The sequence below is a fragment of the Thermobia domestica genome, chromosome 18, assembly GCF_964235325.1.
Source record: "Thermobia domestica chromosome 18, izTheDome1.hap1.1, whole genome shotgun sequence".
In the NCBI taxonomy this organism is placed as follows: Eukaryota; Metazoa; Arthropoda; class Insecta; order Zygentoma; family Lepismatidae; genus Thermobia; species Thermobia domestica.
Genome location: NC_137471.1, coordinates 89,052,154 through 89,078,205, shown reverse-complemented (window position 1 = coordinate 89,078,205; position 26,052 = coordinate 89,052,154). Strand labels below are relative to the sequence as shown.

The 26,052-nt window shown below is 31.8% G+C and overlaps 1 protein-coding gene across 3 annotated transcripts in view; it reads left to right on the top strand.

Annotated features, from left to right (window-relative positions):
* LOC145675443 (von Willebrand factor D and EGF domain-containing protein-like) overlaps window positions 1-26,052 on the top strand; it is a 356,875-nt gene that overhangs the window by 256,054 nt on the left and 74,769 nt on the right. For all 3 annotated transcript variants that reach the window (XM_081745861.1, XM_081745862.1, XM_081745863.1), the window contains exons 12-15: window positions 4,535-5,229; window positions 11,882-12,130; window positions 15,534-15,820; window positions 19,487-19,718. In XM_081745861.1, the coding sequence (XP_081601987.1) occupies window positions 4,535-5,229; window positions 11,882-12,130; window positions 15,534-15,820; window positions 19,487-19,718 (1,463 nt within the window). The remainder of the gene's footprint in view (window positions 1-4,534; window positions 5,230-11,881; window positions 12,131-15,533; window positions 15,821-19,486; window positions 19,719-26,052) is intronic.

The window sequence follows — 26,052 nt, the reverse complement described above, 5'->3', positions numbered from 1 at the left end:
TAGCATTAATTTCAAGTTTATTGAAGACTTATTTGTCTACTCCTCATCCATAGACGATTTAAATAGCTTCAATAGAATAGATATATGAAAAATCTCATAATTCCTGCCAATTTTTACGAAAATTCCCTTTATCCCATTTTGGGAAATGATTGTCATAAAATCCCACAATATGGAATATTTCCCACGGGTTGGCATCACTGGTTAAGAGATAGTGTATCCAATGTGTGGATTCTTAACTCTGCTTTTGTACTTCTGTTCAAAGAGTTTATTTATTTATTTGCGAAATGGTATGAGACTACAAAGATCCATGGTGACTTCGCATAAAAAAAAAGAAAAAAAAAAGTAATAAAAATTCTTACCTGACAAGCTTGCAAATTAAAATTAATACTGTTTAAAATCCAATATTTCGTCCTATGGTGAAAACATTTTAGAATAGAAAAGGCAAGAAGGAATAAGTAAAACACGACAAACCTAATGTTGTCATCTTAACTTCACATGGTATATAGTATCGAGGAAAGACCATGTAAGATTCATCTACATGCCTGAAATAGAAGACTGCTGTAAATTGGGATATTTTAAAAGTTTAGTTTTGGAGTGATTTCATGTAATTTATTTATTTACTATCCTTCAACGTATAAAATAATTATAACCTTTAATCATAAAAGATACATAATTTATTCATTATAATATTTATGTTGTGAATATAAACGTATTGAGAAAAACAGATATCTGACAACGACAATATTAATATTATTCATAACCTAATAATTTGTAATATTCGTACAAGTGAATTATATTTGTATGTTTATATTAAAAGGAATTTATCAAATTTCGTGACTTTTTCAGAATAGACATGCAATAGTAAATAATTTCTTATTTTCTTTACTCCTTCATGATGCAATATCTTATATACATCGGGAAGAATACCGTATTCATATTATTTTTTGTGTCTAAAAACTTCTGTGTACAAAATTGCATGCGTATGTCCTACGATAAAAGAAAATTTTAAAGAATAAAAATAAATAATAACAGTAAAATCCCTACCTCCGCCTACATGCGTCATATCGAATTTGCCTGACCTCTTAGGATGAAATTTTAGAAACGTACTCTATGTACCAAAAAGTCTCAATGTATAAAATTTCGTCCTTCATGTCCAAAAGTTCAGGAAAATATTCTCTCTTTCTGTGTTTCGTATTGATTTTGTTCTTGTTCCCACATCCCTTGTAGGTGGAATTTCTAAAGTATATATTAGCTTTCGTGATGTGAATCTATTGTTCGTATATTGAAAGTTCCCATATACCCAAATTCGTGTCCAGGCTCAGCCAGCCAATTTGCCGCCCTTGCAATACAATTACTTGATACTCCTCTTAACTCAAAAAGAACAAATCCTAAGAGCTACTATTTTAAGTACATTACATCATCGAAGTTTAGTAGTGTAAATGAAAGTATAAACTCACTGAATAATAATAATAATAATAATAATAATAATAATAATAATAATAATAACAATAATAATAATAATAATAATAATAATAATAATAATAATAATAATAATAATAATAATAATAATAAGAGGGGTTTTAGCGTAGATGAGAGCGTTGATAGTTATGTATTTCCTTTAATAACATACGCCTAAATATTCATTCATTTCATATAAAGTGAAATAATGAAAAGTTTATGAGAATAATGTTACGTCAAATGTAGGAGATCAAATTCTTGCTCCCACTGTCACTTGAAAACAGAAATAAAGTTAGTTACAGCCTTAATTCGCATGTTAACATCTCATGTAAAGGATGAAGAATCATAAAAGCAGCATTCATATTTAACCACGTTGTTATTTTTAAAGTTGATCGTAACTGATTTGTTCCTTTTAAAAAAAATCTTGCTTTAATATCCGCAAAATCAAAAATAATCCCAGAGTAATTCAATTTTAGTCCGAAATTTTATGTTCATTTTCCATATATTTCAATTTTGTGTACTTTATGGAAATATTTTGCCTCCCCATATATACAGTAGAACCGGCCCTGTTAGTATTTATACATTCAATGGAATGAAAAGGTCTCCGCCTATCAGCATGTTCACCATATTAAACTCATGCGTGTGAATTATTTATTTATATTCGTGTATTTGAAAGCTCTCAGTTACCAAATTTCGTTCCTTCTTGGTTAATGGTTGAAAAACCTGTATGTACTAATGATATGTAACATGTGATAAGTTTAAGTGTGATAATCTTTTTTCCCCATCTTTCACATTATTAAAAGCTCGTGGAATCAAAGCTTTGAGCCATTGACAGTCAAATCTATATCCGTACGTAGTAGAGGTTGAACCACGATCGTTAGATATTGGGAAGCTATTCGCTAGTAGATGCTATAGTATACATAATGAATAAATCAAATATGAAACATCTTACTTTTATTCTGGTAAATTAAAAATGGTATCAAATTGTTTTGATATTGGCTAATATCTTGCGCTTTATGACGTACTTTATACTCCTTACAAATGTTATATGTTTAGAAGGTGAGAAAGATAATTGAAGAGTTAGAGGATGACGGTGTCATGTTATATTTTTGAAAAGATGGGTACTGGTGGCAAAAGAAAGTGTTATGTTATTCTTACTACAAAATATCTCATTTTAAGTGATTCCTTGTCTGGATGAAGAAATAGAAATTTCTAATGTGTATAGTGATCTAATAATAAATATAATCATAAAAACTTTGACCTCATTGTTTTCGAAATGTACAATGTACAAGATCTTATTTATATATGATTATGCTTGTGTGTCTTTAGGCCTAACTAGTAAACCTATCATTATAAGTGAAAAATACGGCCTAAGGTATATAATGCAGCACATTTCATCTTCGGCAATGTGTAAAATAATAAGAAGAAAAATAATGATATAGAATGTTGGATGAATATGTTCTTATGGGCTTTACCGAATTGTATTAAGTATTTGTATGACCTCTAACTTTTATATATATATATATATATATATATATATATGTTTATATTGATATCGTCTTCTGTGAGAAATCCTAATGATATTACAGTACATATCTAATATTGACAATTTGATAATGATTTATTTGGTGTATGGATAAAGATCTTATTTATATATGATTATGCTTGTGTGTCTTTAGGCCTAACTAGTAAACCTATCATTATAAGTGAAAAATACGGCCTAAGGTATATAATGCAGCACTCACTTACAGATTCGTAATTTCATTTCCTATTAAACAGACTAATGAATTAATATTATCAGGAAATTCGTACCAACTTTTTTACGAACAGGAAGGAAATCAACCTTAAATATTGTTTAAGCCTTTCAACTTTGCAACGTACTTTCTTCAAAAAGCCATATTCATTGCAATTTGAAAAGTGAGAATTTCATTTAGTTTTTCTCTCAGAAAGGTTCCATAGAAAGACAGGAACTTATTCATATGTCTCCAGTTTAGTAACAAATACAAGTCATTGATATAAATATGTCAACATATATCATCGAAACAGTTTGATAGGAGTTTAAATTTGGCCGGATACATAGTAAGATTTTTCGGCAAAAGTGCACTTTGAGCAGAACATTCATAGAAACCTATTACGAACCGAACTTAACCTAATATAACCTTACATAACCTAACTTAAGCTAATTTAATCCAACCGAACCGTACCTATTACGTACAAATAACATTGATTTTATTCCTTCTCCAATGTCACATCCTGAGACAAAATTATTTGTTCTGCTGAACGTGCACTTTTACCGATTTTTCATGTTTGAGTTAAACGGGGAATAGTTCAGTAAGAAGCTGATATAAATAACAAAGGAGGTCGTCATAGCCCAACTTCAAGTATGTACTTCTATTACATTTTTTGGTTCTCTCTTTCTGGGAGAGTCCAAATTTCTCATACTCTAATGTTTGCACCGTGTGTGTGAGATTGTATTTAAGTGTGAAAAAATACACTTTGGTCAGTGAAATAACTGCAGATCAAAGGAATAGTCGGTAGGACTATTTTCGAATGATACCTGTGATTTTATTTGATTGAATTTTAGTATTTAGAGATCGGAGATCGGACAATAGAACTTTTTTCACAATAGAAAATAAAAGAAAATTACGAAACAGTTTTATTAATAAGAATTACAGTGCTTTGGTTGCAAGTATAAGTGATGGGAACATATGACACTCTCTCAAGCGGACGAGAATCTTGAGAAATCACTGAATAGTGCACTTTATTCTGTTAACTAATGCATCCGATAACACACAAAGAGTGAAAAAGTGATTGACTGGATGGGACTCGAACCCGGGATCTTCGACATACTGTGCTGATGCGTTAACCACAATGGATCGGCGCGGTATGCCAAAGATTCCAGGTTTGAGTAGCGGTACAGTCATTCATTTTTTCACTCTTTGTGTGTGTTATTGAATTCGTACCGACAGAAGATCTGGTGTATAAAAGAATTTCATTGTTTCCTCCTTTAATTAATACATAATGCATACGAGTTGATGTACATACTAGTAACTTATATAATTAATTCTTTTTTCAGACTACCTTCTGGAAGTTCTTTCTTTGATAGAGAACCTGAAATAGTATCTACAAAACCTCCAATTAACTTTTGTTCTTGTGTTGAAGCGGTAGAATCTATGACTTCCACTGCTTTTGTTGATTTAGATCCTATGAAATTTAATCTTGCTACAAATCAGATTGGATATCTCTGTGATCCATTGTACGAGGATTGTTCGCCAGTATGTGACAAATTTGAGAACATAGTGTACAAGCCACTATTGAATTATCTCGATGTGACAGACGAAATAATACAGAACAACAATATACCTATTAGTAGAAGCTTATCGGGTAGACTAGAACCTGGCTTTCTTAGCGACCAATCTCCCAATGCAACAGATGATGATGAAGATTATGATATTACATTGAAGGAAAAAAGTATGGGTAAAGGTATTGAGTGGGATATTGTGCAAAATTACGAACCAGATAAAGAAGAACTGGAATATGATGACATTCAACCTGAAAATACCAACAAAAATAATGTACTTGAGGATGTGAAAGGGAAAACGAAGAAATCTTGGAAAGATATAGATTTAAATTATCCTACACCGAATGGCTTAACAGAGGAGGATGTTCATTTTCTGTGCTTAAATACTTTAGTCAATTCTAGTATCGGAAGAGTATGCAGTGATATGATGAATGGAAATATAATGCATGCATTGGATGTTTGCGTTCTAGGTAAGTGTTTTCTTTCTTCCTGTTTCAGGAGTACTCTCATCCACAAAATTCAATACAAATTATTTTCGTACATGAGTACTTATAAACTCATACTTGCTTTCGTTTCATATCGTCCTTCCTTTCCTACAAATACATACACATTCGCATTATTTTCTAGTCATTAACTCAGGTAGGAATAAGTAGAAATACTTTATTCATATATGTATATTACTCGAGAGCTGTAAGTAAAATCAGTGCAACTAATTTTGTTGTAAAAGAGCTTGTATATCGATATCTATTAATTTTCTTTCTATTTTATTCCTATTTCTTCCTATTTTTAAAAGAAAAATATTGGAATGATTTTCCAACTCGAAGGGAACAATGAAACGTGAGTTTATTACACTGTTATTTTTTATCCTACTCCCACTGAAAATTAATTTATGAAAATGATGACTAACCTTGCAGTGTAAATATGTTTATCCCACGAGACCATTTCGAGAGTCATTTCTCGTCTTATCCTTGGTCTCTCCAAGTACGAAAATCGATTAATACGCTAACCTTACATATTTTTACGATCATGGCTAATAGTAAATAAAACGTAAATCATACCACGTTGGCCAACAAATAATTCTACCAATAACAGTACCAAAATTAAAGTTACAAAAATTAAATAAACGGAACTCAAACTAGTTGCAAATGTCATTTTACAGAATATATCCCATTATAGATTCTATCATTTTATAATCCTACGACCAATTGCTGCTTTATTACGCCCCGTAGGCTTATACATAATGTACAATTAATAAGTATGTTGAAACTTGAAGAAATTTAAATTCTTGAATGAAACTATTCATAATACCTTCATACATATTTAACTTCTTCGTTCTTATATAGTAATATTTAAATACATTCCTTTCAATATCTGATGTTATTTTTCTAATAATTTTAACCTCCTTAGTACTACAGGTGAATATTTCCAGTTGGTTGGAAGAATCGGGAATTGTAGAATCCTGATTATTAGACTTGAAAAATACAAATTTGGCCAAATTAAACTGATTTGATCGAAATGGACAAGATTGTGAAGCTCAATTTTCAAGGCCATAAATTATATAAAGCAGAGATTTTTGACCAAGTTCACTCTTAAAAGCTCTTTTTTTATATATATATGAAAAAAAGTTCTATACGTGTATGCATTATGCATTATCAACATATAAAAACTTCTATATTTAAATTTCGTGTGATATAGGACAAGGCAAGTAATTATTTCAATGATCTCCGCACAAGTAACTAACAATTCCATAAATGTTACAAATCCATGATACATCTATAATTTCGGATGCACTGTAGTATCTCTTAAAACTTCATACTTGATATAATGAGAAACATTTTTTGCACAACATATTTAAGTCATACCCGCAACATCGTCCTTGATTGTCTACGTCACTACACTTAAATGTCTTGTACTTGTTCAAATATTATCTTCTTATAAGAACTTTTCATTTGTCGTATATCATTCAGAAAGCTTTTCGTAGCAAACAGGAAAAGTGTAGATACATTGTGTGAAACTCGAACTTCTTCAACTTCATGTTCAAACTTCAGGTTAAAAATTTTAAAAAATCTTTAGAGATATTTTGCTTCTCGTTAAGATAACCCGAAAGAAAAACTTGCTCTGAGAGAGCAAAATAAGAATACCTAATGCAAAGCTCTGTAATTGAAGTGCCGCACCTAACTGTAGCGCTTTTTACTTTTTCTTTTTTTATTTTGTTTGTAATTATGGTGATTGTTGGGAGAAAAGGCAACCTTACTACATTATAATTCTTTCCAAGGAAGCTCATCCCCTACAAATAGTCATCAAAAACTTATACCATGATCAATGATATACCACAATGTACAAACTATATAGTAAGCCTACCACTAAAACTAGCTACTAAGCCGTAACATCATTACAACATTGGCCTGTCTCTATATCTTATCGACTTGTCTTTATCTCTTCAGTTGGACAAAGATAAATATTTCTACCTTGATTGTCATTACATCTTCAAAATTCACATCAACTAGATCACACTGTGAAAAAATATTACTGCATTAATTGACATTACATCTTCAAATTCACATTAACTTGATCACACCGTCAAGAAAACCTTATTTTGAACCACAGAGGTACTTTTAACTTTACCTACAAAATTTCTATATGATCCATTACCAAGTGACACTTTCGTTACAGTAGCCAGAGAATATCTTATGTACGCCAATATTAGCATTAATCATCTTCTACAGCATACATAATTGATTTTACATCCTATCATACCCCTTGGCTCCTCTAGAAACGAAACCTAAACCTTTCCTTCCAATACATCCATAGTTAAAATCTAATTCATCTGCATCATAAAATCCTCCAAAATCTCTTTACTCTTATACAACTCTGAACGAAGCTTATGCTACAATCAACCTTTATATTGAATCATCTTTCCTCGAAATCATATCATTGATAATTCCGCTGGTATTTTTGTCCCTATAATGAAACTTATTAATGCATCAATTTCAAAATCTTTCAATGAACAGGCATTTCTTCTTTGCACAAACATCGTCTTTTAGAGATATTACCGACTGTTTCTTGTGATCTTATTATCGAATATCAAACATTTTCCTGTTTCTGAACTCTAATCTGATTTCTTCTCTCTCTTTCCGTTTTTATAACCTGTTAAATAGATAATTCTGATTTATTGACACCGTGAAAACCTAACGCCATGTAACGTAGTCTTTGTCTCTAATTCTTTCTTTGGACAGAAACAATTCCGACTTTCACTTATGAATATTTCCACATTAATTAATATCTCAAAACTCAATAATATCTGATCACCTAGATAAAACTTTATTGAAAACAAGGATTATTTTTTCGACTTTACTTAAAGAACTCTAATATTTTTCATGAACAACTAGTTTTCTTTCACTACCACATAATATTTCATACACTCAACACTACCACTAATAATTTTGTACAGTATCAGTATAATTCACTTTACACCATATCCCAACAGGAGGATTTTTTTCGCGCGTTACTATTATTTTGCGTAATGTACTTTTATTGTGCTCTTATATAAAAATATGCTTAACTTGAAAAATATAGTAAAGAATATATTTATAAAGTAAATATTTAGAGAGCTTTATTAAATTTAATGGCAATAAGTAGTCCAGCATGAGCATGACTTTTCCTTCTGATTCACTACAACACATTAGATGATTGTAACACAACAAACTTCCAGAAAAAGTTATGTGAAATTATATAATCTGTCCCACGTGAACACGTAATTTGTGTAACTTTTTTCTAATTCATTGTTTTCGGAAATTGAGCGTTGTATGTGTGTTATAGATATAGTTGTGAATATATAATATCTTTCACGATACGTAATAAGATTTAAACCAGTTTTAAGAACGATAAAGATTAAATAAATCAACCTTTTGGTGTTTCACTAGTGTTTTTTTTATTTAATAGATGTTTCAAAGACAACTGACTACCTTTATCCTCAGTGTTGCACTACTTAGGAAATCACACAATTATTATGATGTAATTTTAGTTTTTATATTGTTATAATTTTATATTTCAATATGTGACAATTAAATCTATATATACAAAAATGAAAATGACTATGTTTGTGACTTCATTCCTCTTGAACCATCCGACCGATCTAGATGAAATTTTCCACATAAGTGAGGTTCGGGCCTGGGATGGTTTCTATCATTTCACTTTAACGGTATAATGTAGGTAAGGGAGAGCGGGATATATATATATATATATATATATATATATATAATTTTATAACTCTTGAATCACGAGTCCGATCTCGATCAAATTTGCAATAGATGAAGTTCGGATCTGGGATGATTTTTATTATTTCACTTTGATGGTGCAACTTGGGGAAGGGAGGGGGAGAAGATATATAAAAAATACATAAAAATGCAAGTGACTACGTTTGTGACTTAATAATTCTTGAACCACCCGACCGATCTCGATCAAATTTTCAACATAGATGAGGTTTGAGTCTAGGATTTTTTAATTAATTTATTTATTTATTTTTAATCATTTCACTTTGACAGGGCAACTTAGGATAGGGGGAGGATACTTAAAATGATCCAAAATGACCGATATTAGTGCCAAATCCATAGTTTTTGGGGTCGCTGAGATAAACAGTGACATTTGCGATGCCGTTTAAATCCAAATTCAGCCTGCAACTTGAGGGAAGGAGAGGGCGATATATAAATATATATATAAATGATCAAAAATGACCGTTTGTGTCGAATCCATAGTTTTCTGAGTCGTTGAGACGAACAGTGACACTTCCGATGCCATTTAAATCCAAATCACTCCTTTATGTCCAAAATGAAACGTATTCTCCCCGCGCGAAGAATGGGTACTCTGCTAGTATTGTTATAATTTACAGTTAATCAGATTTACAATATAACAGATTATTATTATTATTACGAGTAAGTTCGTCTTATATTTTTGCAAGAAAATTATAATCGTGTTCTGGTTTAAGAGAAGGAAATCTGAAAAATGGTTAATTTAGAGACACCAATTTGCATCCTAACCTTCGTCCGGCTGTACACTATAGGTTAAAATCATTCTTAATTTGTTTACATTTAACTTTTTTTAATATATATTTTTAGTTTGCCCACTAATTTGCGGTTACATAATTTTTTCAATACTCTACTCTAAATGTGGTATGGCTCTTTTCTTAATAATAAATATCAAAGCACGATCATGTTCAGTATCATCACTATCCATTTTAAACTAGTTAAATTGAAACAATACAATTTAAGTTGCAATTAAACCGTTACAATATGTTACTGTAGAAGTACACAAATATTAATACTCGAATCTAAATATGGTTTCAGCTCTAGTTTATTTTGTAATAAACAGTACAACATAAATAATTTTGTAATAAACAGCACAACATAAATACAAATATTATTTAAAAAGTAGTTAACAAGGAACCAAGACAATATGATGAATCATCAATTAACGTTGAGTTCATTTTTCTAGCCGCTGCCTTAACCTAGATTTTTGAGTAACTCAAAGTCTAGTCACACTAGTTTCTATGAATCGCAACACTAAAAATTCTTTTGATTCGTATTTTCGGGTTTAGAATAACATTATCTATTATTGTGGTAAGTTACATTTCTTTATTTTTTTTTCACCTACGAAAAATGGGCAAAAGAAAAATGGTTAGTTTTTTATTTTTTATTTTTAGTAGTCTTCCCCTTAAGTTGAAATTAAATTGTCACAATAGTTTTAAATCTGCAAATTGCCGGACGCTAGCGCCATCTTTTGGCGTCAGACAGACAGGCAGTGCGCGTATCAACATCTATTATGGTGACTGATATAGAAATCAGCTTACTCACAAACTAAGACGTTCTTCTTTTATAATAAAGATTATTATAATTATTTTTTCTTTTATCTATAATGATTTTTTATTCTAATTATTTCAATAAATAAATAAATAAATAAATAAAATAAAAGTAAAAGAATAAAATTATAACAATTGACATGCTATTTTTAAAGATCAGACAAATATTAAACTCCGTGACAGATCAAGAACAATTATATATCTCAAGTACTTATCCAGTTCCATTTGAATGTGACCTAACATACATTTAATAAACAAGACATATAATTAAGACCATTAAGACCAGATGCTCAGATGTAGGTGAGGAGCATACAAGACTAAGTGATTGAATCGACCAGAGAAGTCAGCATTAGCACAACATGCACTAGAAGAAAAATATAAGATTTTGTTTGAAAACACGTCAGTTACATGCAGATCCACTCATGGGTATAAAAGTTTAGAAAGAAAAGCAATATAAATAATATTACATGATACCTTGAATATAGAGGAAGGTTCGAGCTTAAGTGAAATTTGAAACATTTTATTAAAATAAAAAAAAGTAGAGAAAGATAAGATAATAATAATTAAAAGCGGTTCAAATTATAAATTTGAATTAATCTGTAAATTATAACAATATTTGATTGTTATTGAAATATAAAATTATAACAGTGTACAATTAAAATTATATCACACTGATTTTCAATTCCCTAAATTAGTGCAACACTAATGATAAAGACAATCATGGCCCTTGAAACATTCGTTAAAATATATAAAATACGAATGGAATATCAAAAGTTTAATTTCATAGTTACGAATATCTCCATGAAAATTATGTGCAATATACCTTAGTATAATGATAAAGATTGTTAGCGTTGCTTTACCAGCATTATTTTATATACACTGATACTAGTATCCAATAAGAGTGAAAAAATCGAAATGTATATGTACTATATATAAAACAGTAAGAAAATTATTCCTGGACAAACCATTCACAAAATAGTGGATTGCCTCTACTCAATAATCTGATATCTGGATAGAAAGGGCTTAAGGGAAGATCAACTACATAAAAGTGATTGTGTCACTAGTACTCAAAGATTATAGCATTCACCTGACAAACGGAAAGTTGAGATTCAAATCTCATCCAGTCCAGAGATCAAATTTTTCTGAGCTAACGCAATTTAAAAGCTACATATTTCAGCTACACTTTTAACCTTAATATTTTATATATCCCTGTAATATACGTATCAAATCACATTTTTAATTTACCATATGCACAAATATATTTGCAGACGTTACGTTGATGGATGACGTCAACTGGGCTACTTATGCTATTCCTATGCTTGAAGATATGTGTGAAGAATCAGCGATTAGAAAACGAATGAATTGGCAGAAAGATCAATTTGGAAATTGGGTTCTACCTCAGGAAGTTGTAGACGCTCTTAATTGCCCGAACTCTTGTTCTGGAAATGGAGTATGTCTGGAATTTGGTTGCGTTTGTAATCCAGGCTTTTCTTCAAATGATTGCAGTGTAATTGAAGGTGGGTAAATACTAACGATCATTTTTCGAATTTGGATTAAATTTAGTTGAATTTTGGTAGTTATGACCTTTCTGGCGAAAATATTGTATGTATATACAGGAACGCGATTTGCTGAAATTGGCTCTTTGACTTCAGAACAATTTTAATCAATTCTTACTTCAGTATTTACTGACGTCCACAAAACTTGACTCTGTTTTATGTACCGTATTTGCGCGAATATAGGCCGCACCTAAACTTTTGACATGAGATTATAGAAAAAGTAAATCTCGAATATAGGCCGCACTACTAAATTTACGAGATAGTTGTGTGTTGCAGCTTTGGATGTGTGTATCAGTCACCCATTCAAAGCTAGTGTAAGACAATTCTATAGAAATTACATCATGAACAAAGCAACTTCGACGCCAGGAGGCAGTTTGCAACGTGCATCTGAGTCAGAAGTGTGTCGTTAGATTTTGGCTGCTTGGTGGTCAATATCGGAAGGACTTGTCATGAAAAGTTTCAGAAATACTGGAACTTCCAATTAATCTTGATGGGACTGAAGATGGCCTTCTTTGACAGCCCATCTGACTCTGAACAGCATTCTGGATCGTCTAGCAAGGGTGAAGAATGAGACGCTGGTATGCTGAGATGGTGGGAAGTGATTGTGCTTGATTTGGGTGGGTACAAACAAGCTGGTTGAGTTTTGCTAAACAAAGTTGCTGTTTTTTTGAAGAACAGGTATTGGATATAAATACCTTATATATTATATATACTGTATAACCAAGATGCGTATTCTTGTTAATAAAAGTATCAAGTGTACAAGTGTCTTTTGTGCCAATGTAAAGTGTTACCGGTGCCCAATGATGGTGGCAATTTTTGCGAACAAGGTAAGGTTTTCTGCAATTTTCTTCTTAAGTTTTTGATGGTTTACAATAGTAACTGCAGTAACTTATAATGGTATTAATTTCAACTCAGAAGATACGTGTACATGTTATTTTGAAATTGAGGATTTTTTATCTGACGAGAAAATCTCGATTACAAGCCGCACCATGATTTTTTAAGCCAAACTTTAGGGAAAAAAGTGCGGCTTATATTCGAGCAAATACGGTACTTCATCAAATATTATAATAAATAAAATAAATTAAAACGAAAAGGTAAAAAAATTTAACTTAATAAATTAAAAAACATGATTGATTGATTGATTAATGTACGTGTTCATACGAATTTATTTTTATATGTACGTACAAGCAGTTCTGAGACAAATTCATAAGATTTCGAGTATTAATATTGTCTAATTCTATAAGAGTGTGTAATTTTACAAGAGTTATATGACTTCTATGTTCATTCCTTAAGGATTAGTTTGATTCTATGAATACCAACAAGAGTTGAACAGAGTTCATGAGAATAAAAATGATTATGAATAAATTTACATAATTTAATTGTAAATTGTATTAATTTCTTAGAATAAATTTGAACAATTTCAATTTAGATCTTTCTGGAAATATGACAATTATTGAACAATGGTATGTAGTATTTTTTAAAACAACATAAGGAACTTTATGATTTAAACTGGCTTAGCATTCATAAATTTTCAGTGCAATACAAAACAGTTAGAATATAAATCCGAGATTATGCTTTTTGATACTATTAAGAAAATAATCATTTAAACTTTAAGGTTATGGTTTACAATATTACATGTTAATAAAAGATTACACATGACTGAAGATCTCGTCATACAGATTATACGATTTTTTAAAAAATATTTATTTCATTGAACCAAACAACGTAAAAGCCCAGTTAAAAATTACAATCCTATACTTAGTTTCAATTCCTTTTATTGATTTAAGAAAACTAAGTGTTTCAAAGTTGGCCAAAACTATTTCCAACGTGGGATGACTAAGCCATTTTGAATTTTATTCATTTGGATCAACGTTCCAATCCCGAATCACAGATATGAAAAGTATTTGTGGCACTTCTATCTGAATACTACTCATTCTAGCTTTGAAACTTTTTGTATAAATTAAAGGCAAATTCTAACCAAAGCATATACTATTTAATAAATAATATCGGTACAGTTTCGGCAAAGTATCTTTGCCTTCATCAGACACATTATCTGATGAAGGCAAAGATACTTCACCGAAACTGTAACGATATTATTTATTAAATAGTATATGCTTTGGTTAGAATTTGTCTTTTGTTTTATATTTCTGGTAAAATTAAGTAAGAGCTACGAGACAATATTCTTATTTAAATTCTCGAAGTATGGCTGACAATCTAACTAAATTAAATTTAAAGACCAATTTGCTCTTGAGTATTTCTTTTTTTTCTTTTTCTTTTCTTTTCTTTTCTTTTTTTTTTTTTTTTTTTTTTTGTTAATAGTATGCAATAAAACCGTACAAGGAAATAATCTTGTCTAATACACAATGAGCTGTATCAAAATATGTAGTGTTACAATTCATCCTTATTTTTTATTTTATTTTATTTTTATTTTTTAATTTATTTTTTTATTTTTATTTATTTATTTATTTTTTTTTTTGAGAAATTAATTTCGGTACTGAAAAAGATTGTTAAATAAGTATTAACAGTAACGACAATCTGTCTCTATAGATTACTTCACGTGCAGAATTAGTTTTTAATTAATTTTTGCTTAAAACAAGTATAGAAAAACAGTTAGGACATAATTAAGTTATAATTATTATACACTTATAGAAAAATGCTTCCTGTTACATTGTACCCTTCGTGGCTAAGCGTGAAGTTTCTGTAGACGTATTTCCAGGTTGGATTCCTGGGGAAAAGTTCTGTCTTATTCGAGTAATATTTGGATATCACTTTCAGTAGGAGTATCGACTCATATAATTTAGTCTCAGCGTTGAAAAGGAATGGTTAACTCCAATTAAATCCACACTGCTATATACTTACATAGAAAATAAGATAACAAAACAGAATTTTGAAAAATGTTGGAACAAGGACAACAAACAAACAAACAAAAAAAAAGTATTTTATTCTGTATAAAGGAAAATTCAGGACAGAGAATATACAATATTCTCACAATACATAATATTTATCATATGGCAAAACTTGCATTATAGTAAATAGGATTGAAGAGTAGAAAGGGTACTGATACAAATGGCTATATTAGTAAAAACTTGATGGTCAAAGCGTTAGCAAAATGTATAATAGCACACTTATAAAATTAATAAGCTTATGTTCACAACAAGGTACTATACCCACTTGTTTAAAGATAGTATAGTTTTATCGAATTTTTTTAATGATTGTAGAAATCCAGATGTTGCGTGAAATCTGTAATGACAGTCAACTTAAAAATCTGAAATAAACTTTTGTACCGTAATATCTTATAGTTTAATAAAAAAAAAAGTGCAATTATTTTACGTTACCTGTGTATTGAAACGTGTTTCTGTTTCAGAACAGCCTCCAACACTGTCTACTGTTGGTACGGGTTCAGTATGTGATGAATCAAGTAGTGGTTGCCAACTGGTGGAAGTCGCTGGGGAAGGTTTCACCAAATCCGATAGCTTGAAGTGTCTCATAAATGAAGCAAAATACAAAGATGGAACATGGATAGCTGTTGAGACGTCCTTTGAAGGCGCTGTTGAATACAAATCGCCTCATATAATTGCTTGTCATATTCCATTTAATGTGTATGAACGATATGCTTGGAATGTATTGAAACCATTACATCTACAAATAAAGGTATGTATTGTTATTGTTCATCTAATTACTCATATGATTTAATATATCATTTTGTATTATTTCTTAAACATAAATTTATGCCCCCAGAATTAAAATACTTTATGTCGATAATCTAAAATACATGGCGTATGAAGTTTTACACATATTTTAGAGGTGGGTTCAGCAAATATTCATGGAACAAACAATATTAAACAAAATAATTAATACTCTGTATAGTCATTTGGACCATAAGCAAAATTAATTCTCTCAATTATCAGGTTAATCTTCTATTTCTGCTAAATAAATAATACACAATTTTCATTGTTTTTTTTTTTTTTTTCAATTTTATGAGATTTTGCTCATTTCAGACGAGAGAAGTTGTGAGGGGGAGTGAGAAATCAAAAATCTTCCATTCTGTTATTATCTATTGTGGTTTATAATAATTACTTTGTTCTGTAATATTATGTCTATTATTACTAGGGTGGATCAAATATAAACGGGATTTTATTTTTTTTATTTAAATTCATTTATTGAATATCACAAGGCACTTACAATTTATTTTTCCACATAGGTTCCTCCTTTGAAAATGCATTTGTCCCAGCGTATGGGCAGCTCTTTGATGCCCTCATCGTAAAAAGAACAGGGTCGTGTCACCAGCCAGTTGCGCACAAACTCTTCCACACTCTCGTCATCTTCAAATCGTTGCCCTCCTAGAGCTTCTTTAAGCGGTCCGAACAAATGGAAATCGCATGGCGATAAGTCCGGGCTGTAAGGAGGATGTTCAAGTCTAGTCCAATGCATTTCCTGTAGCTTCGAGATAGTTCGAGCTGCAGTATGGGGTCGAGCATTGTCTGCAGGAGGAGGATCTGTCGAATTGATTGGTCTCGTCTTTTGCGGCGATATGCAACTCTCGCCTTGTTTAACAGCTCGCTGTAGTATTCAGCATTTATTGTGCGTCGCTCATGTAAAAAGTCAATCAGCAAACTGCCTTCGAAAAAAAAAAAAAAAAAACGGTTGAAAGAACCTTGCCAGTTGACAGTCGAGTCTTGGCTTTCACTGGTGCTGCCTCCCCTTTCCTCCGCCACTCCTTACTGGCTTGTTTGGATTCAGGAGTGTAGTGGTGAACCCATGTTTAGTCGCAGGTGACGATCCGACTCAAAAATGCATCACCTTCTTCAGCAAACCTTGCTTTAAGCCTCTGACAGACCTCCAAACGTCTCAACTTCAGATTTTCGATCAAAAGGCGAGGGACCCATCTGGAATACACTTTACGGAACTGTAGGTCGTTTTTGATGATTGCTTGACAAACTCCATAGCTAATTCCGACTTGTGCAATTTCTGATACTGTTACTCGTCGATCGTCGTCAATAATGCCTTTAACCGCACGAATGTTTTCGTCCGTAATGCTGGTCCGAGGACGGCGATCGTGTTGCTGATTTTCCACACGTTTTCGTCCTTCCTTGAACTTTTTATGCCAGGCATACACACGCGTCCTTCACAATGTTCGATCCCCGAACTGTGCAGTCAATCTTTGGCAAATTTCTTTCGCTGTAACTCCTTCACGAGCAAGAAATTTTATAATTATGCGTTGCGCAGTGGAGGGGTGCACCTGTTGCTCCGACATCATGAGCGGTACTGACGAAATGGCGGGAAATATCTAACAGCACGCTCTCTCCACTCCCAGCGGTCCCGGCTAAACATAGCAGAAGCGCGCGGCCAGTCCTATCAACTGTTGATGTTCAGGAACAAAAATCCCGTTTATATTTGATTCCCCCTCGTATTACATATGGATTTTGAATATATCAACATTTCTTCCCATTAAAACCAAAACTCGAGCAAGAATAACCCATATTTTGTCTGATTTTTGCATCTAGCAATGATAAACATCTCAATATGCCAGCTTTATTCTAATCTGTAGGAAGTAACATTGATGTCTTTAAAATTAGTAACAGATAGATAGGGGAAAAAGTGGTGGAGGAAGCTGGGGAGAAAGAACGGGAGGGAAGTGCTAGACTACGCTAAATATATGTGTATCTGTGTTTTCTTTTCGTTTCAGATGTATAGAAATGTTGATATTTTAAATTTATTGATTTTTTTTTAAAGCGTAATTCTATAACATTTAACCATTTACTCTGCAGTTATTGAAAGCTGCTCTCTGGCGACAAACTTAGAACGTTTAGTAAGTCATGATTCTATAATTGTAATAACAAGATACGATAGTTTGTAACGTATGATTTCCAAATAACAAAAATAATGGTATTTAGGTTATTTGACAGAAGATTCAGTATTTATTTATCGGCATCAAAGCAGTTAGTGACCTTGGCTGCCTAAAAACAGCATGAAAGAATACTGTAGTGATTGATGAACAACCCCTACATCCCTTTGCTTTGTTTACAGCACGTGCAACTATCTGTCAGACGTCGTCTTTCGTTAACTACACAATACCAGAGAACAATAAAGATCAAACAAAACTAGGATACATATAAACAAACTAAACGCGTCCTGTTTCCTATTTCGTAATTGGTAATCTCGGCAATTTTTTTACTCTAGTGTCTTTAACAAAGCATTTAGAAAGAAAGCGCTAGGAAATTTTAGATACTACAGATAAGGACCAGGCTAAGACACTCTTGCATCCTAAACTATACTTCCGGAACCTCCACCCTCAAAAAAGAAATGTAATTTTTAATATATTTATATTTACCGAATTTCAAACTGACACACAATCATAGTCATACGTCTTGCAAAGAAAATCAGAAAAATAAACACACTGCTGAACAAGACTTCAGCAGTGTGTTTATTTTTCTGATTTACCGAATTTGATTGTGTTGTTTCTGTTGCCCATTGTGTTTTCATATATGAAGAACATATATAGTTCGATCGAGTTTTTAGGCTTTGTTGTAAGTTACAACGACCAAATAGTCGTTGATAATGTATCCAGCTCTCAGACGCTTCTACACAAAGTCTCACTGTTCAATACATGTTTATATGGCAAGATTACTCGAAAAGAGGAAAGAAAACATATTATAATTTGTAATGTAGAAATACCCACGGGGAAAATTTATAGTACAAGAAATTAATTTATTATATAATATAAAAGGAGGAGGAAAGGAAGGTAAATACGAGGCGCAGCTAGGCTGCAGTCTACTCGCCTAGGTATTAGTCTGAGCCTCATTACAAAAATTAAAATTAAATTAATTCACGCACGAATGTTTTTATTCTTATGTATGCAAAAATCATTATTCTCGCAACCTTAATCCTCACGTTATTCTAAATTTGCTTACCAAATAATGATAAGAATTTTCATGCATTTATCAATGTTTTCTTTGTGTATTTCAATTTGTGAAAACGAGGATACATTTTTTTTACATACATACAATAATAATAGGTAGAGTTTGTGTGTACGTATGCCTCCTATTATAAATAAAATGTTTGTATTACATACACAGTGGATAATTTATATATTGAACTATTCTCATGTTTTATGAACCTTTAAGTAGGCACATTAATGATAGCCACTTCAAACGAGAGAAAAGAAACTTCACTTATTGTTTCTAATGAAAGAAAGAAATTATGTTGATTATTAAATAAATTTGTTTTCGAGTCCAGTTGATCTTCTTAAAAGAAGAACCTTCACTTGCGTGATTTTGACCCTGTATGTACTTTAAAAGTTAATTGTTTATACTGTAGGTCACAAACAACGGAAGAAGCACCAGTAATACTCTTGTTCTACACATCTTTAATTCACATTGCTTGGAATGCCAAACAGGAGGAAGAAATAATTCTGATATAAATTGCATTGAAAAGGCAGAATATTGCATGATAAATGGCAAGTGCTATCCACCACATCATTTAAACCCAGACAATATATGTCAAGAATGTTTGCCGCAGATTAGAAGAAGTAGTTGGAGTCAAAGTACAAGTAAGTTGAAACAGTTAAAATAGAAAGGTATTCACTCTCATCTTCGGCTGTTTCTAGTCTCTTTTAAGTTATCTTTCTGTAACATGTACATCTTATCTTATTTTTGGATCAAAAGATCCAATATGTTTCAATCAAAAATTTTCTTGTAGGCCTTATATTTGGATAACTTCATATAGTGTAGCCAATCTCAAACCATCACTCAACTCAGTATGATGTGCTTATTCCGTAGAAAATAGGAAAACTCGATTTAGGGGCCGTTCAAAAAATTTGTGGCACCTGATCCAAAAACTAATGATTGACCATTTTTTCCATCATTCCTAAGATCCTTGTTATGAATTTCGTCCTGTCATCTTACAGTGTTGTGATATTGATATCTTTAATATTTTAATATGATGAATCATGAATGTAGAGGCATTAGAAACCGAATTTTAACGAGCAATATAGAACATGACAAGAAGAGCTCTGAGTCAAAGTCAGAACTGAGAATTGATTTACTATATGTACATTTCCTGCCAAAATTTGTGAGGGTATGAACGGGGTGGAGAATGATGATGGAAGAATCGGTGGAATGGAAATGTGGCAGGAAGCGGGAATTCCCCTACATAGTGTTCGAAATGGGGAAAAAAGCAGAGGCGGTATGTTTTACTAAGATTTTGACTCAACATACCGGCTATTTAAATATTGTCTTGATCACTGAAAAACCAGAGACGGTATGTCCTCATTACTGAAAAACCAGAGGCGGTATGGCATACCATCGCATACCGTTTCACATTCATTTCTGCGATCCTGCAAGACTTCACTCGTTCTATCATGACGTGAGACCAGCTTGTGTGGGATCGAGGTTATCTTGATTTGCTGTCACACGACGTTCTGGCTTCTTTGAGGTGCCGCACTCACGAACGCACATTAGACACATCCAGGATACCATCATCACAGGTCTCACTCAACTGGCGATGAATTTGAAAAAATGAAATCTTTGAGTTTTACGTCCCACGGTTATGCCGGTTAGGCTAAAGGAGACGGTGAAGATGAGAAATGAATGAAATGGTGGAATGAAGAAAGTGGGAGGAAACGGGAGAACCCCGAGAAAACCCACGCACACGGTGTTTGTCCACAGGCGATGAATTTGAAGCGGTGTCACACTACGCAAATGGAAAAACGACGAGTACCAAAAACAACCATCACTCTCACTGCTGCCACTAGAGCTCTGGGTATTGTACGGTGTCATCTCTGTCACGCATTGACAACAAATGCTCGCGTATTTTAAAATAAACAGCACGTTTCTATTTATTACCAGTCCTGAGAAAAAACGGAAGTGTTATAATTTGAATGCATGTCATATTGATAACGTGTTTCCAAACATTACTCTACGCTGAAACTTCGAAAGCGCATTGAAATTAAAATCAGCTACAACTATTAAATCTACTACGACTAAATCTATAATTGAATTCGTGAGTGGATGAACAGTACTAACCCAAAATCTCAATTCACGAATATTTCAATAAGACAATTATGTTATACTGTTCTACAAATGAAATTCATTTAAAAATTACGTAATAACTTGGAAACTGCTATACCAATCCATAGGAATGCATTGTTCTATGTATTCAATAATTAGTTTTGACGTTAATCATAATGGCTTATTTTGGACTTGTACTGTTCTTCCACTCACCAATTCAATTACTAATTTAATCTAACCAATAGTATTTGTTATCAATTACAATTAATTGTTGGACGAAGTATTCTAATGTTTCATCCGCGGTCAATATAATAATATTTGGAAACATTAATTCAGATTTTGCCCTGCGTCCGTATTGCTACGCCAAGGCTATGAAGGACAATACTTACTTTTAACGTGAGCACTGAATCATGAACGAGGTTTGAAGTCAGTGAAGTTGGTGGTGCACAGATCATGATGGTTCATCTCTCACAATATGGGTCATTTCCCATTACACTCCCATTCACGCCAAAAACACCTGCTATAATACTACTTGAGAATACTTGTATCTGTCTTCCAACTTCTAGGTTCGGTAGAGGGGTGAAAATATCAAGAAAGATTGGTATCTTAACTTATTATAAACGAATAACTGCTTAAGGGAAAAAGGAAATAATAAAATATATTACAATATAGTTATTGAATAACTGATGGAATTTGCCAGTATCCCTTAACATTTGGGTTTAGATTAGTTTTATTTGTTTTTTAAAATTGTTTTACATATGGTTGCCAGATCTCCGGGTACTGTCCGAAGTGCCTGGATTCACAATACATTCTGCGGATCTACGAGCCAATGAATTAAACATGGTCTTAATTAATTGTCTTTGTCATTTATAACTTATAATATATATTGTATTTGTTTACAAGAATTATATTTTTTATTGTAACCAAAAGCTTGCATGGCACCAACAGTGGTTTTATTTGATGATTTAATTGTTAACATTAGTTTCGATAGAAATGAACTGAACAATGATTTTCCTGTTTTGAAATATATATCAGTAGTTAATAGCAAAGATAATAATTGCAAATATATTATGAAGTGCATTTTTCGTAAAAGAAACACATTCACCAAACGTATTCAAAATAATGCAATATAATCTCGCTATACCAGTCAGTAGTGCAATGTCGACCGAATGTTTAGAGTAACGAAAGCTTTATGGTCAGATGATAGAAACAGAATGTCAACGAAATTTGTGATGGCTGAAATTTGTGTTCAGATGAATTTGAAAAGAACCTGTTAATTTCTCTATTAAAAAAATGATTCTAAAAAGTAGGTCTCTTCTTAATTCAACGAGGAGCTTCAAAAATTATGAATAATAGTCTGGCATCTACACTAATTAATATTTTGCGTTGTATTCACTTAGTTTGGTACAATATTCGCTTGGTTAGTAGTAATGGTAATGCTTGTAGAAATATGGCATTTACACTAATTAATATTTTCTTTTGTATTCACTTAGTTTGGCATAATATATGTTTGGTTATTAGTAATGGTAGTGTGTATGTAGTATCTACACTAATTATTATTTTGTGTTGTATCATTTAGTTTGGTACAATATACGTTTGGTTAGTAGTAATGATAGTGCTTGTAATAAGTCTGATATCTACCTAATTAATACTTTGTGTTGTATTCACGTAGTTTGGTACAATATACGCTTGGTTAGTAGTAATGGTAGTGCTTGTAGTAAGTCTGATATCTACGCTAATTAATATTTTGTGTTGTATTCACTTAGTTTGGTACAATATACGCTTGGTTAGTAGTAATGGTAGTGTTTGTAGTAAATCTGGTATCTACACTAATATTGGTAGTGTAGTACACGCACTACCATTACTAATATATGTTTGGTTATTAGTAATGGTAGTGCGTATGGTATCTACACTAATTATTATTTTGTGTTGTACTATTTAGTTTGGTATATTATACGTTTGGTTAGTAGTAATGGTAGTATTTGTTATAAATGTTATAAATGTTAGAAGTAACGGTGATAATATAGTAAATATGCAAAAATCTTCAGTATCAAATTTGTGTTCCCAATTACATACATGCTGCTGGCTTCCGTGCTTGCCTTCAGTTTACTCTGGCAACCCTAATTCTACATTATATTATATTAAAGTTGTCAAATAACTAACATACTTTCTAGGATTTAGGAGATTTGAAGCTAATATAATACCGTCAATGAAGATATTTTAATATAATCAAATAATTTCTCATTATATTGGATTTTTCAAATGGCTTACATACAAATTTTAGAGTTTACAAGAATAAAAGTTATGCTCTTACATTAGTGAAGACTAAAAATGCGAATGGCAAGCAAGATACTAATAGAAATGGCGGAAAAACCCTTGGAAAGCAGTCGCTGAATATCATTTAAAGAAAATTCTTCAATTATGTTGTATAAGTATTGCACTGTACGAAAAGGATATATGAACAATACTAAAGAGTGATAAAATAAAGAAGTGATCGAAATATAGACATAGAGCCGAACGAACAGAATGAATTGGGTGAAACGAAAAAAAAAAATAGGAAATGATATAGAAGTTAGAGAAAATAATAATACTGGAGACAATTTGAAAGAGGAAAAGAAAATAGGTATTATTTGGGAAGATATTGTCTCTTTATGTATGCAATAGACGGTATAGTAGAAAAGAAAATTGCAATGATCGACGATACTAAAAGAGTAGGACTTTCTTCGAAATGAAGAGATTATTGAAAGACCATAGTGATGAAAGATTCTAAATTTGTGTTAAGCGATCTATCCGAGATAGAAAATTCTAAATTTGCGTCAAGTGATCTATCACAGACGGAAGATTCTAAATTTGCGTCAAGTAATCTATCAGAGATGGAAGAACCTAAATTTGCGTCAATTGATCTATCAGAGATGGAATATTCTAATTTTGCGTCAAGTAATCTGTGTTAAATAATCTATCAGTGATGGAAGACCATGATGATAGCGAAGATCATAACATTAATTTTGGAAATATTACTTAAAGATACTGAAAATCTTAAGAGAAATTACATAATAAATTAAGCACTTTGATATTATGAACTATGAAGGAACCAATTAAATTTTTCTTTACACTATATCCCCTGTAGCCCCAAATTCCATGAAGTTTACTTTTTGAATTTTCGTTCTTTGAAGCTTTACTCTTTGAATTTTCATTAAATTCCTTGGCTTGACAGTCCTGAAGACCTATTGTCGGAAAGTAACTTACGTAATATACGAACTATTATATAGTAAATTACAAATACTTGGAGCACACGATAACGTTATGGAATACGCTAATATTTCAGTTCATATTACCGAAATAGTTGAATCTGTAATTCAGTATCATCGATGGCAAAGAATGAAAGTGATTTGGAAAAGAAAGAAAAAAAAAACTTTTGTGTTCAGTTTTCTAAGGGACGATTTGGTAGAAGTTAAAAAGTAGTAGAAAGAATTGGGCTCGAACTACTGAGGAACATTATAAATTATCATGCCAAATATGTCGATTTTTGCTCTTACTGCCAAAGCATTCTCTTTTGGCACCTTTATCCCTTACAGTCAAGCATTGAGAACAACATCCGCCTAAGTTATTAATTGTGTATGAATTAAAAGTTTTAAGTGTTGTGTTAATTTGGTTATAGAGAAGGAGGGACATAACATGGTTTTTATGTCTAAAGTATTTGTTTCTTAACCCTTAAACCAATCGATAACCCATAACTTGATGACTTACAAATTCCTTGAAGACCAATCACTAACATTTTTAATCATGCAAGGATTTTGTGGAATTTTCCAAAACTGAGAAAGATAGATACGTGAAGTGTATTATTATTATTATTATTATTATTATTATTATTATTATTATTATTATTATTATTATTATTATTATTATTATTATTATTATTATTATCATTATTATTATTATTATTATTATTATTATTATTATTATTATTATTATTATTATTATTATTATTATTATTATTATTGTTATTATTATTATTATTATTATTAAGTATTCTGTCTTTTGGCAGGTCCTGGGTCTAATTAGGCTCTTTTTTATTTACATATTTAGGTATAGGCCTGCAAATGTTTCCTATACACGTTTCTCGATTTTCAGTTTCCTTTTTTAACTCCCAATATTTTCTTCTGTTCTTCATATCATCGATCAATTGTGTTATTGTTTTTCCTATTCCTCGCTTTCCTTCCATCCTTTCTTCTATGGCGGTAAGAAGAAGACAATTTTTTCACAAGATGTATCCAATCCAATTGGCCTTTCTGCAAAGGATGCTGGCAAAAGCGTCCTCTTCTCTTCTATCCGTCTTAAACATCTTTGGTTGTTGCTCTCTTTGCCCATTGATTTCTTTTCCATCTTCCTCCAACATCACATTTCGAAGCTCTCTAAATATTTCTTCACTAACTTCCGTAATGTGCAAGTCTGAACCATACAGTCCAATACTCCATATATTGGACTTGCACTTGACCAACTTATTCCTTAGTCCAATAAGAAGCCTGCTAGTTAAGAGTGATCTTTTCTTGTTGAATGCTTCTTTAGCTATGGCAATTCTGGACCTGATTTCTTTGGTGCAATAAACATCTTTCGTCAAAATGCTTCCCAAAAACTTGAAATCATCGACCTCTTCAAGTTTTCTTTGTTCTACCTTGACCTGTAAGGGAGCGTTTCCACGGGAATTCTCATAACTTCCGACTTTCGAGGTTAATTTCCATTCCATATAGTTTTCCCGTGTCAACTATTTTTGTCACATTCCATATAGTTTTCCCGTGTCAACTATTTTGTCAATTATATCCCGTAGTCCTTCGTCGGTTTTAGCTATAATCTCCATACCTCATCTTTTTAATGATC